A 12,994-nucleotide genomic window follows, 5' to 3' on the forward strand; every position below is an offset into this window, starting at 1 on the left:
TTACAAATAATAAATCTATTATATTATTAAATAAAAATATGAAGTGATAAAGAGAGCTTTTGAAAGTGGATATTCAAAACAGTATGGATGAAAGTGGTGGGGATGTTGGCTCCTGACGTGCTGTCATCTTCTGCCAAACTAAAAGAAAGTGGAGTGATGAGTGATGACCATACATATAATATATGTTGAAAAAGATGTATAGCTTTGGAAGTGGTCAAACACATTTTTGAGAGCAAATAACTATTACTTTGCTCGTGTTTCTTTCACAGAAGAGCCTATCAAACATGTAGATATTGAAGAAAAATACCATCTAAATCGAATATTGTCACACTTTCAAACGGATACAAAACACATCAAAGTCTGCAGCCACATAACACTTGCCTTTCCTGTTTGATTTTGACGGCCTTTTGATCAACACAACACGTTCAGAAGATACCGGCAGGGCCGATACTAGACTAGAACTATACAGGAAAACTAACTAGACTAGAACTATACTGGAAAACTAACTCGAATTCTAAAGTATATATATCTGGTATAATTTATAATAATAATAATAATAATACTAAAAATAATAATAATAATTTTCATGTATAATTCGGTCTTATCTATCACATGGTTGTAATATTTAAATCAGAAACTGAAACAGTTTGACCAACTTTTAACAGTACTATAGAAAAATTAAAGTACATCTGTTGAGTTACAATGGAGAGGTGATCATGCCCGTTGCTCAGCATAGCTTCAGATTTTTTATTTTCCTAGCTTCTCTTTCAAATCATTCATGACCAGAAAACAAATTGTATACTTCCATGTACGAAAGATATAATGACCGTGCAATCAGCAGAAGAGAATTGAACGGTTCTGCAGTAATTTTTCACAATGAAGAAGACGTAGATGCTAGTCAGGGAGCCAGCCTATCAAGCTTCCACACCATTCTCCCGTCGATCTCTTCTGGAGAATAACGTAACCTGTTGATAGTGATGACACCCAACAAAATCCCAAAACAAATAATTTAGATGGTCTTTTTCTTGATTGTTTGATGAAATGGAACTTAGCAGCTCATTCCTAGAACTAAAATCTCAATGTTCAGGTATGATATTATTATATAGTGCATGTCAAAGCAGATCCGAAATCATATTTGTCTAATATCTATGCATATTTTACAGTGCTAAGATGTACATCATTTGGGGGTACAAGCCCTAAGACACCGTTCAACACTACGAAATCTCATGCAGCCATGCCAACGATCTAGCAACTTAAATTTTCAGTTTTCACGAATTTCATACCGGAATTCACAATGATGAAAAAAGCTCAAGACATGTAATTGTAATATAGGGATCTGTGATTCTCTTTGAAAGACAGTTATTACACACTTTTGTCAGGTAATTATAGGTTTGTGATCCTCCTTTCTTTTCTCCATAATTTTATAACTCTCTTTTGCAGTTAAATCTATGCCAGCTTCTATACAAGCATAACCCTAGGCCATGTTTGTTTCATAGTATTAAGTATAGGATAAGATTATTATCCTTTAAATTTTCCAATCCCATGTTTGTTTTGTAAACCCCCCCCCCCCTAATCCAAGGATTATAATCCTTTAAATTATTCCTATCTCATGTTTGTTATGTTAGAATAGGGGATAGGATTATAAATTTATAATCCACTCTAATACTTGGTTGGAAGAGGTATCATTTAATCCCCTCCACATGGTCCTAGAGTCTAATTCTTGGTTGGAAGAGGTATTATTTAACAAACATGGCCCTAAAATCTAGTTCAATCACAATCAACATTTGATGTAAAATGTCCTTACTTTAGCCTGTGAAACATGAGTTGAGTTTTTGATTATTGATTTCGAGGTTCATCTTATTAAGTTGAGATGGTTCTAGTTCGGCTCATATATGAAACATGTCGAGTTCGAGCTACTCAAAATTCAAAGTTAATCCCTAACCCAATATTACTAAGTCCAGCCCGACCCATTACATTCCATGTGAATATAATCAAGTTTGGGCCAGTTAAGTCGAGCTCATTAAAAACTCAAGTCGACTCAAATTCCTTAATGAGCGAAAATGCTTGTTTCAGCGGGAACTCAAAATTAACTTCAACTTAACTTGAGCCCATATTATCAAATTCTTCGATTCAAATTACATAGCCCTGCCCACTTCTCTTATAAAATTAATTTCATAAAATGGTTGGATAAAAACAGATCAGATGGGATATAACATACACAAGTATGAGACGAATAAAATAGAAGACATCCGGGAATACCTATCATGCAAGCGAGATTGCTGTCCTTGCCAGAACTCAAAAGCCTTCGGTTTAAGCCGGTATCCCCCCCAATGTTTTGGTTTGGGAATCGTACTACTGCACATAAACAACATACATTGTTAAATAGACAGTTTGAAATTCAAATTGAATCTAAATACCATTATGAAATTGTTCTTCACTTGAAACATAAGAAATCAGAACCAGAACTGAGTGGAAATATTTTTAGCAATAACTCGATGTGGATCTACATTCTACACTACTTCTAAGAAACTAATATCTAAAAATGTCGCTATTTTTCTTGAACTAAAGTTGGTTAGTAAGCCTTGTAAAATAAATGCCGTTAGCAAGCCACACAAGATCAGAGAATTTAGTTGCTGACCCGTCAGAAAATTTTTCTTCTAGTTCTTTGTGATATTGCTGGAGAACATCCCGTCCAGGAATCACTGAGCTCTGAAATATATTTAACAAGACTAAGATGTGATGTGACTGCTATTGGTGGACACACTATATTTACACAAAATGGAATTAGCAATACCTGCTTACTAACTATAGCCCCAATTTGACTTCCACGAGGACGGCTATGAAAGTACTGTTCAGATTCCTCATCAGAAACCTTCTGCACCGAACCTTCTACTCTCACCTGGAAAAAGAGTAGCGTTCTCGATTTAAAATCCATTTAAAAAGAAGAGTTGCGAAGTTGATTCTACTTACACTAGATGACATACGAGGTTGAATTTTTCTATGAAAGAATTAAGTGAATAAAATTTTACACAAAAGTTTTCTAGCTTACTGTTTGGCGTTCCAATGTGACTTTTGTACTAAACATTTTTGGGAAACATATTTACATTTTTCACATATTTTGGAGATCTATTTTACTAACATTTTTAGATAAAGCTCTTCTATCTTTAGTATCCAGCCTACCCAGCATACAAGTATCACGGTATTGATTCAACAAATCCAATCTGGAAGTATTGCAAAGTGCAAGGATCATAATAAATAATTTTAACAGGGGTACAAAAATTTCATAAGAAAGTATACACGAGTCTAAAGCGTAGGGAGCCATTGCTTCTTATGCATTACGGTCTCCAGCTGAACACTAGAAATTTACCTGACGGTTTAAACCATCCCAGTAAAAAAGAAGTGCCGCATGAGGATTTTCAGATAATTCACGAGCCTTTTGGCTTCCGTAATTAGTATACCTGCATATAAACAGTAGTTGTTTACTAAACAAAGATACTGAGTAATATAATTAAGCTACTTAAAACTTTAATCTAATTCCATTATACAAGCTACAACAGATGACTAACCAGACAAAGCCATCCTTATCAAAACCTTTCAGCAATACCATTCGAGAAGAACTGCAGCAAAAAGATAAAAGATAAGGTAAGTGGCTTCTATTAGAACGACTAGCAATCACCTGCACAACAGGGGAGCTAGAGATGTTGACAAATTAATACATTGCTCAAAATGTCTGCGGTCTTCATTACAATTCACCAACTGTAATAGCCATCGTCAAGACACCGTCTGATTTCCAATCGCAATGAGCGTACAACTACTCTTTTTTTAACAAAATTAAGTTGTTTGGTTATGATCAATTACAGGCCTCTTATAACCCCTGCAGTCACAGACTGTCACCTTTCTGTTTGCCTCGAGGCCTAAAAGCTTTTTCTTGCAACATGTTCAAATATAGCACTAAAGCAATGCAGGTTTCTGCTGAAGAACATATATGTTGTTCAATTTCTGCAATGTCGCCAGGAAGGTACTTAATCCTAACTTGTCACATGATGATTTTCTAGGATCAAGATTCCTTTTCACTAGATTAAAGAGAATTCAGGAGCGAAGGAGAGTGAACCTCGAGAGAGTTATTGACATGAAGAGAAAAGAGAGTAATTACATCAGTCATTGAGTAGATTGAGGATTGGGTTTTTTTTGGGGGGAGGGGCGACAATGACTTAACCTTCTTTAATAGTTATCAATGTAATATTATTTAAAAAAAGTACGTCTCATCACAAGAAAGGACCATAGACCATAAATGATGCTTTTAAAAGGAACAAAAGTTTCGATATGAAAACTATAGAAGGCAACGTAAAGGACTGCTAGTCTGGTGTCGACTTCCTGGGAATTGATCTTCAATTAAGACACTTTTCACACAAAAAAAAATCAGAAAAAAAGAAATACTTACGGTCTGCCATCTTTCCCAGCAGTGGACAATGCCATGGCATTTGGTTCTTTTAAGCTAGCTGCCACTGCATCATCAAACCATTTCTTGAACTGTAAAAATGAGAATTGAGTGTTTCAATACTGAAGCAACGAAGATGCTTTCAAATAATTTGCAGTTTTAGAAAAGATTATAGCAGCTAATATTTAGATGAAATTTGCTGTACATCACGAGAAGGGGCACCATTTACTGTTAGAGACGGTAAAGATAAATTACCGTTTACATAGATCTACCTGATCAAAAGGGTCAGCCTCCACTTGGTCCTCACGAAACTCTGGAGAAATATAGTTCTCTCTTAAAGCTGATATGTCTACATTGAGGGCTTTACCCATCCGAACACACATAGAAGTGCCAGGATATGGGGGTAGCTTTAGGTTGAATTTGTTGATAATCAAAGGAGGGACAAACCTCCCGCCAAGAAAGTGGTGCATTCCCTCAAATTTTTTTGCACAGAGCTTTGGAGCAGTTAAGGAAACCTAAAGAAAGGACATGATACACTTAAAACAATAATTGTAAACTTTTATCCATATGAGTACTAACAGAAATAGTCTAAACGTTAAAAAATGTTGACTATAAATACTAAATAAATTCCTCAAAGACTCACCAACATGTCAGGTTTTATGCCTTCCCCTGTAATATCTCCATCTTCGACATGCCAACCAGATGGAATATCTATAGAAATAACAGGTGAACCATGACCTACAGTTCGTTGATGCACCAGCCTATGGATCAGCCCATCGAAAGGTGGACGCGGGGTACCTAAAAATTAGATAACAATAAGGTCTAATGAAATAAAAACTACTAAGAAAGGTGCCCATGTGTATCTTGTACTGAAAGCAACTTAATTTGTATTTTGTACGAAGCCCTAATAGCAATATTTTTATTTTGGCTGCATATAGTATTAGTTTTCCATCACAGTATAGCAACTCTGGCACAACAGATCATTTAAGTTGATATATGAGATAATTAATAATTTCAACCAAGAAAAATCCAACTAGAGTAAGGTTGCAATCATAATAAGTTTACATATAGATCACTATAAAAAAGAGAGTGAGCGTCTCAAATTAAATGGATTAACTTGAACACAACAACAATCTTTGGCCTCGTTGCAAGACATGGACCAGAGTGTAAAAACAATAAACTAGGGCTCGCTTTACATATTAATACTATAGGTGACATTTTTCCTTTTACTTCTTTTGGTTTTTTGTTTTCTTATTTTAATTTTCAACATGCCCTTTTTTCCCCGAAATTTATTAAAATAATTTCAGATTTCCTTGTCGACTTAGTAATCAGATATGTGAAGCCAAAAATTATTTTCAGGAAACATTCCAAGGTAATAAATACATACAGATGCATCGTGTAATAAAGAAAGAAGAATCACCGTGAAATGAGAATCCAAACATTGCATCCACCAGAACGTCAAAGTTATCTGATAACTCCGTAGGCAGATCTTCCACTGGGATGAAAGAAACTCCTAGCGACTCGAGCTACAAAATTATTGAAATAAATGAACATTTAAGATAATTAAAACAATGGATTTCATAAGATTTGTAATTTGAGATTTTAAATTTCTATACCTGAGTTACCAAACCTGTATAAAGAGTCTTTGCAGTGCGCTTTGGATAACAAATAACAGGTTTATATCCAAAGTGATGTAGATGACGAGCGGCAACAAGACCATCACCACCATTGTTTCCGGGACCGCAAATTACAAGTACGTTGTTATATTTGTCTGCTGTATAGACCTTTTGGGAAAAAAAGGATCTCGTTATAATTCATCAATGCTGTTTAATGAAAAAAGGTATAACGCATCCTTTAGGATCATATAACTTCAAAGATTCCGGTGAATCGACAATGGTGTCCTTAAAAGTAAAATATTTGAGATACTGTGTTTCTATGACACATAGTGTCACAGATATTTCCAAACTCTACATAGAATTTGATTATCCGGAAGAGATCACCTAAAGCAGCTAGTGTAACATGTATCGATTTAATAACAGGTTATCAAGTGACAGTTACTCAAATTTTTTAAGTTGTACTTTAAGCATCAAATATACTCTACCCGTACTAATAGATGACATGTATCCGCAAAGACTTGTTATGCTGGAAAGGACTCAATATCCACAGCATGGATTGAAAAATGAAACTAACCAAAATATTTTTTTTCTCTCTATTTCTCATATATCCGGACTATAATTTGTTTACCTTAACGTTTTCATGTTATCATATTAAAACTAAGAGGAAACATGAAGTGAAATTCATTCACCCCTTACCTCTGCTATTGCTGAGGCAACACTTAAACCAGCCAATTCCTACAAATATGAAGCACTTAATCATTAGAAAAAGACTTGATTATCGTATTAGCAAGGCCAAAAGACAAAAATTTACTTACCATTAGCTGATCAACACTAAAGCCTAAAGGGCCCATAAGAATCTCATCAACTTCAGCTGCTTCTTTCTGGCATAAATAAGAAATGGCATCCGAATTCTCTATACTTTGCAGTGACGAAACCATTCTACTTGCCATAACTCTCCCTCCACCGGAACTCCTACAGAAACCTCGAGTTTCGAATCGGGAAGTTTTACCTAAAAAACCCTACAATTATAGAAATAGATAGTTGTTAACGACAATCAAACCGTCACAGATATAATACTACATGTGTGTGGAAAGAGTGCAAATACCAAATAATACATATAGACAAAGTGAATTACAAAAAATTAATACTGTAGTTTGTGGCAATGAAACCATCCACCCCCCCTCCCTCTCTCACACACAGGGTCGTTAATCATTATAGGCTAAAAACCAATTTAGCGCGAGATCTGTAAACACCAGATACGATTCACCTGGTACAATAATGCAAATTATTGATCATAATAATACAATTCACTTAAAACCATCTCATCACCAATAATAAACATTTGTGAATTGTGATAAGTTTTCATTTTAATTTTGGCTTCATTTAAGCGTGATTACGCCCATAATCCACGACTTACAAGGTTTTACCTAATTGATAATAGTCCTTAGCAGCAATTGAATCACTCAGACAATATATATAAGTTTGTGCTCAAATTGGAACTTAAAATGAGAATCATTAATTTTAATGGTTAAACAAGCAACATAATGCAAATCAACAATCACGAGCTCACAAAATGATAATAATAATAATAATAATTACGAGTTGAATTGAATCGAAATCACCAATTTCAACTACATAAATCACATTTCTCACACGAAGACGGTAATTATTGGATAATAAACCCTATATACAAACATATGTGCAGAGAGAGGGAGGGAGGGAGGGAGAGAGAGTGAGTGAGAGAGAGATAGAGAGAGTTACAGAGGGAGGAGAGAGCAAGCGGGAGAGGGAGAGATTAGAGAGAGAGGGAGAGAGGGGGGGAGAGAGATTACCGAGAGAGAGGAGGAGGGAGAGAGAGAGAGAGGGAGAGATTAGAAAGAGAGACAGAGAGGAGAGGGAGAGATTAGAGAGAGCGAGAGAGGGAGGGAGAGGGAGGGAGGGAGAGGGAGGGAGAGAGGCAGGGAGAGGGAGGGAGAGGGAGGGAGGGGGGGAGAGAGAGAGAGAGAGAGAGAGAGAGAGAGAGATTACCGAGAGAGGAGAGATTACGGAGAGAGAAGTAGGGGGAGATTTGGGAAGAGAAGAGTTGAGAGCAGAAGAGGAGGAAGAGCCGGGAAGAAGAAGTAATTGAGCGAGAAAACAAGTGGTAGTACTAATACATGTCATAGTTTTGCATTTCCGCAATAACAATTGCATTTTAACACCACCATCACCATCACCCCTCCTGTTCTTTTTTCTTCATTTCTACCCAGTTTTGCGTGTTTCTGCGTGCGGACACTGGTTCCCCCTTTATTTTATCTTTAGTTTTTCAAATTAATAATGAAATCACCTAATTGTTTTGGATAATATTGAATTTTTTAATGTGAAATTCGTTAATTTTCTGTAGTTTGGACTTTTTATTAATTCAACGCCACCTAATTTTTTTATATTATAACAACATTTTAGAAAATGAAAACTATCTTAATATGAAATTTCGCTTGAGTTTTCGGTTTATCACTGCCAAGGGCTTTATATATTTCAGGGCGGTTTAATCCAGTGATGAAGGTCCAGTTTATGACAAATTACAGATTAAAAATAAGTAGAAGTGTAATAGCTAGACTCCGTTTGGTATTGTTGTCGCAGACGGTTACTTCAACTTTTTGCTGAAAACTATCAGAATGTTGTTATGTAGGTTCCAAAAACTGCTGTCCGGAAAAGCGCTTTTGGTTCAAAAGTTGTTGTTAGCAAAAATATATCCCCTCGTGCTTTTGAAAAAAGATGTCTTCGGCTTTTGCGAGAAGTAATTATCAGTTTCATCATCAAACATTCTCAAAAATATTATTTTTCTAAATTATATATTAAAATATGCATAAATTAAAAAAGTTACCAAATAGTTATCTAATTTTCTGACAACACTTTTTCCACCAACACAGCAGTTTTCAACAGCACTCCCAAACCTCAGTTTCATACCCTGTTCTAAAAATCACCGATTTTACCGACTAATCACTCCAATAGCTCCGTCGATTTGTTTTATAATTCGATTAATCACTGCACTTTTTTCTTAAATTTATATATTTAGTTTAATAAATTATTATATTTTATTAAATACATTCTATTAATTATCCGATTAATCACTAAAAAATTGCTTTATCGAATAATGCCGATTTCCGCTTTTTAGAACAATGGTTTGAGGCCATTTGCACCGAGGTTATACAGATGAAGACCTCAAGTCTAAAGAACCACATGAAATGGGGGACTGAAAATACAATTCTGCACAATCTTTCAGATTAGGGGTGAACTGTATATCTTTCCATCATCTAAGGAGCTTCCTCTAAACATCTCTATTGTTTTCTGGTTGCTAACTTCCTTCTCCTCATTTCAAGGAAGCTCAGTACTAACTTTGAACTTTTCTCATATGAAACGTATGAGGGGGTGTTTGGTTCATGGTTAATGTGCCCTGTTAACTGAAATCGGAACCTCAAAATCAAGTAATAGTGTTTGGATTAGCACTTTAGTGGTGTAGAATGGAAACCTCATTCCCTTTAGATGAGAAAATCAAATCCATCATAGCCCTTTGGTTTCCATTTCATTCTCTTTCCAACCCTCATTCCCATTCCCCATTCTCATTCCAATAATGCATCCGAACGCCCCCTAAAATTTTAATTGTCAGAGAAAGCACTGTGATGAATATCTCTGCTTAGACCATTATCTGTTCAAGTACTGAAAGGTCCTCAACAGACTCAAAATGCCAAAAAAAAAACTTAAGCCACTTTCATGATGTTCTTCAATCAGAAAAATCAAGTGCTAGAAGGTTACCCGCTTTAATGATGTTCTTCAATCAGAAAAATCAAGTGCCAGAAGGTTACCCTATTAGATATCCAAAGAAGATGGTGCAAGATGCGGTTAATATCTACTAAGATAAAAGACAGTACACAGGCTTTTGAATTAAGCTTAACTACGTATCCACATCTTTCCGTGTCATAAGGAGCTTTTTTGTTGTATTCCCTGGTTGGTAACTTCATTCTGTATCTTTTTTAGGAAACTCAGCATTAGCTCTAAACCCTTTTCATCTGAAATAAGAATTCCCGATTTGATTATAGTTATATTATAACCTTGACAAACATTATTTTGAGAAGGACTTGAATCTCTTCAGAGTTCAGACAGCACATATTTTGAAATAATACCTAGTCTTGGTACAACGTGCCCCTCGTGATGATGAATCACCACAGGATCTACAAATGATTCAAGGAGTAAAGCCCCACCTGATCTAAGGAAATCCAACTCGCCTGGAAATAAAAAGACTTGTTTATTCAAGCATCAGTAAAGCTAAAAAGATAAGCGCGATACACCAAAAATCAGCTACTAATTCATGACAATATACAGCCATATTTTCTCAGAGAAGGTTGGACACTCTTCAATTACTATGTCTGATTAACATACATGACAACTAACGAACGTATGGACAATCTGAAATGCGCAAGCGCCAAAAGGACCGGCTCAATTTAAAACGCTTAAGATTCTTCGATGTTGCTTAGACCTCTGATTCGAAGAACTAAGTGCCCGACCGCTAGATTGTTGCTAATGCTATTTAAACACAAGGACTGGCTCACTTTGAAACGCTTAAGGTTCTTCAATGTTGCTTAAACATCGGATTACAAGAATGAAGTGCTAGACGACTGCTAATGCTATTTACAACACTGAGAAAAGGTAGGGCTGCTAGTCCCTAGTGGTTCTCGCAATTTGCTTCAGACACTGTTTATAGGCCAAGTCGGTGACAGGTTGTACCATGGCTGGTGTCTTTTACATTCACTCAAAAGAATACCACTCTGTCAACTCTGAATTACAAGGTCGAACTCAATCCAGTTTCATGTATTTCATTTTAAAATTTTAAAGTATTCAATATCAATTGATCAACCTTTTTCAAAATATATGTATCCTCATCCGGGATGCATTGAACTTAAAACATCATCATTTAAGTTGCATCGAATAAAATTATCCATCAGATAAGTATTAGCGGATATAGACCAAAGAACAAAATCGAAAAGAAAAATGTAATGTACCTAAAAAATGTAGAGACGGGCAACAAATTTTGTTTGAGAATGCCTTCTCAGCCCAAGCTTCATTCCTCAATTTAGTGCCACTAATTATGATTAAGCACTTTAATTTTGGTACTTTTGTAAGAGCCAATCCCTACAAACAATTCAAACACCGTAACTGATCTCCGCCATAAGTTAGTGCTCCCAAACAAAAAATGGACATCAATGAAAAATGTATCGCATACCTTGGCTTGTAATCCGGCCAATGCAGCTGATAACATGGATCCCTTAATAAAAAACCAGCCATAGCACATACATTTCAATCACAAACAAACATGAATGTACACAAATTTAAACAGAAAATTAAGTATCTAAACAAAGAAAGTAAAATGTACCTGCGAAAAACCAAGAAGACCATCAATAGGTCCATGCTTAATCATACACTCTTCAATGTACTCAACAGACTCATCAAAATTAGTATACACATATTCCTGCAAAATAAAACATTAAGAAAGGTTATCTTCATTTCTAGAAAACACAACTTCTCTGTCAAATAATACACAATTATCTCTCTCTCTCTCTCACACACACATACACACACACACAACCTCTACCTCTACCTCTCTCTCTCCCACTCCCTCTCTCTCTCTCACTCTATCTCTCCCTCTCCCCTCTCTCTCCCACTCCCTCTCTCTATCTCTCTCACTCTATCTCTCCCTCTCCCCTCTCTCTCTATCTATCTCCCTCTCCCCTCTCTCTCTCACACACACAACTCTATCTATCTCTCTCCCCCCTCTCTATCTATCCCACTCCCTCTATCTCTCTCCCTCTCTCCCCTCTCTCTATCTCTCCCACTTGCTCTATCTCTCTCGCACACACACAACTTAAATGATGAGTTTGACCTTATTAGAGTTGAACCACTCATAATAAGGAGGATCAAAGAACCCCTCAACTCCAGATTTACCAATAGATGGAAAAGGAGCATCTGGAAAAACCAAATCAAGCTGATCAAGAACAGATTGAGGCCATTTTTGAAGCTGGGTTTTGAGTATAAGACCACTTGTTCTGAACCCATGTAGACACAACAACTTGGGCTTTCTTGTTTCTTTCATCACAGCTTCACTACTCATTGTACTGTAGTATTTCTTCAAGGCTGCGAATTTACAGATTCTTGTGGGGAGAAATTTGAACGAATTTATCATTTTTAGTAAGAATAAGAATGACGTGGAGAGAAAAAATGGTTTAATAATCGAGACAGTATAATCATTTTTCACAGTTTGTGTACTTTCTTCAGAAGCATTATTTTACAAGGTTTATTTATTGTTCACACGAGTTCCGATCAAAATTAGAAAGTTTGACTAAGAGCAACTCCAATAGCTTAACTGTTTGGAGTTTTAAAGTCAAATATAAGAAATATGGAGAGAAAAACTACTACAACACTATCTTAGTGATTCCTTAAATCACTAAGATTTACTAATATTTTCTTCTCATTCTTTATCTTTAGCTAACATTTCTCATCTTCTAACTTTTATTTTAAAAATATATATTTGAAGGAAACACTTTCTCTTTCTTTACTTTATGTTTTCTCTTTCTTTACTTTATGTAATAATGTTACTTTTTAATGATTAAATATTGTATAAGAAATGAATATAGGGAATATTATTGGAGTTGAAAATAATTATTGAAGTCTTAAGTTACTAAAATTCAATATTTTATATTAAATTTAGGTAATGAACTAAGAAACTATTGGAGATTCTATAAGTAATAAGGTTGTGTTGCTATTAGCCTCTAAAATCAGGTGGGCCCTAAATATCATTTTTAGTTGATAAATGGTTCAAAATATCATTTCGAAAATTATGACCCATAAATATTATTTTACCACGCTACTTATAGCGTTTGGGTAAAAGACCCAAAATGCGTTGTGCAAC

The 12,994-nt window shown here is 35.5% G+C and overlaps 2 protein-coding genes across 3 annotated transcripts; both read right to left on the bottom strand.

Moving 5' to 3' along the window:
* Positions 1-538: 538 nt before the first annotated feature.
* On the bottom strand, positions 539-8,341 carry LOC141711350 (pyridoxine/pyridoxamine 5'-phosphate oxidase 1, chloroplastic). Its single transcript, XM_074513747.1, has 14 exons — positions 8,083-8,341; positions 6,870-7,073; positions 6,751-6,789; positions 6,055-6,222; positions 5,859-5,964; positions 5,082-5,236; positions 4,711-4,953; positions 4,442-4,530; positions 3,567-3,617; positions 3,368-3,458; positions 2,795-2,899; positions 2,639-2,709; positions 2,260-2,355; positions 539-965 (listed from the first exon to the last, which is right to left on the bottom strand). The coding sequence occupies exons 1-14, from the start codon at positions 8,245-8,247 to the stop codon at positions 899-901; spliced, it is 1,650 nt and encodes a 549-aa protein (XP_074369848.1). The 5' UTR covers positions 8,248-8,341; the 3' UTR covers positions 539-898.
* An 816-nt stretch (positions 8,342-9,157) lies between these two features.
* On the bottom strand, positions 9,158-12,342 carry LOC141711351 (uncharacterized). 2 transcript variants are annotated; one of them, XM_074513749.1, is made up of 6 exons: positions 11,969-12,342; positions 11,462-11,557; positions 11,312-11,353; positions 11,091-11,220; positions 10,215-10,316; positions 9,158-10,100 (listed from the first exon to the last, which is right to left on the bottom strand). In XM_074513749.1, exons 1-6 carry the CDS (start codon positions 12,266-12,268, stop codon positions 10,009-10,011), a joined length of 762 nt encoding a protein of 253 aa, XP_074369850.1. In that variant the 5' UTR covers positions 12,269-12,342; the 3' UTR covers positions 9,158-10,008. The 2 variants fall into 2 exon arrangements, with proteins under 2 accessions (XP_074369850.1, XP_074369849.1); XM_074513748.1 differs by having other exon boundaries at positions 10,215-10,331.
* Positions 12,343-12,994: the final 652 nt, after the last annotated feature.

This window comes from Apium graveolens, chromosome 3 (genome assembly GCF_009905375.1).
Source record: "Apium graveolens cultivar Ventura chromosome 3, ASM990537v1, whole genome shotgun sequence".
Classification (NCBI taxonomy): domain Eukaryota; kingdom Viridiplantae; phylum Streptophyta; class Magnoliopsida; order Apiales; family Apiaceae; genus Apium; species Apium graveolens.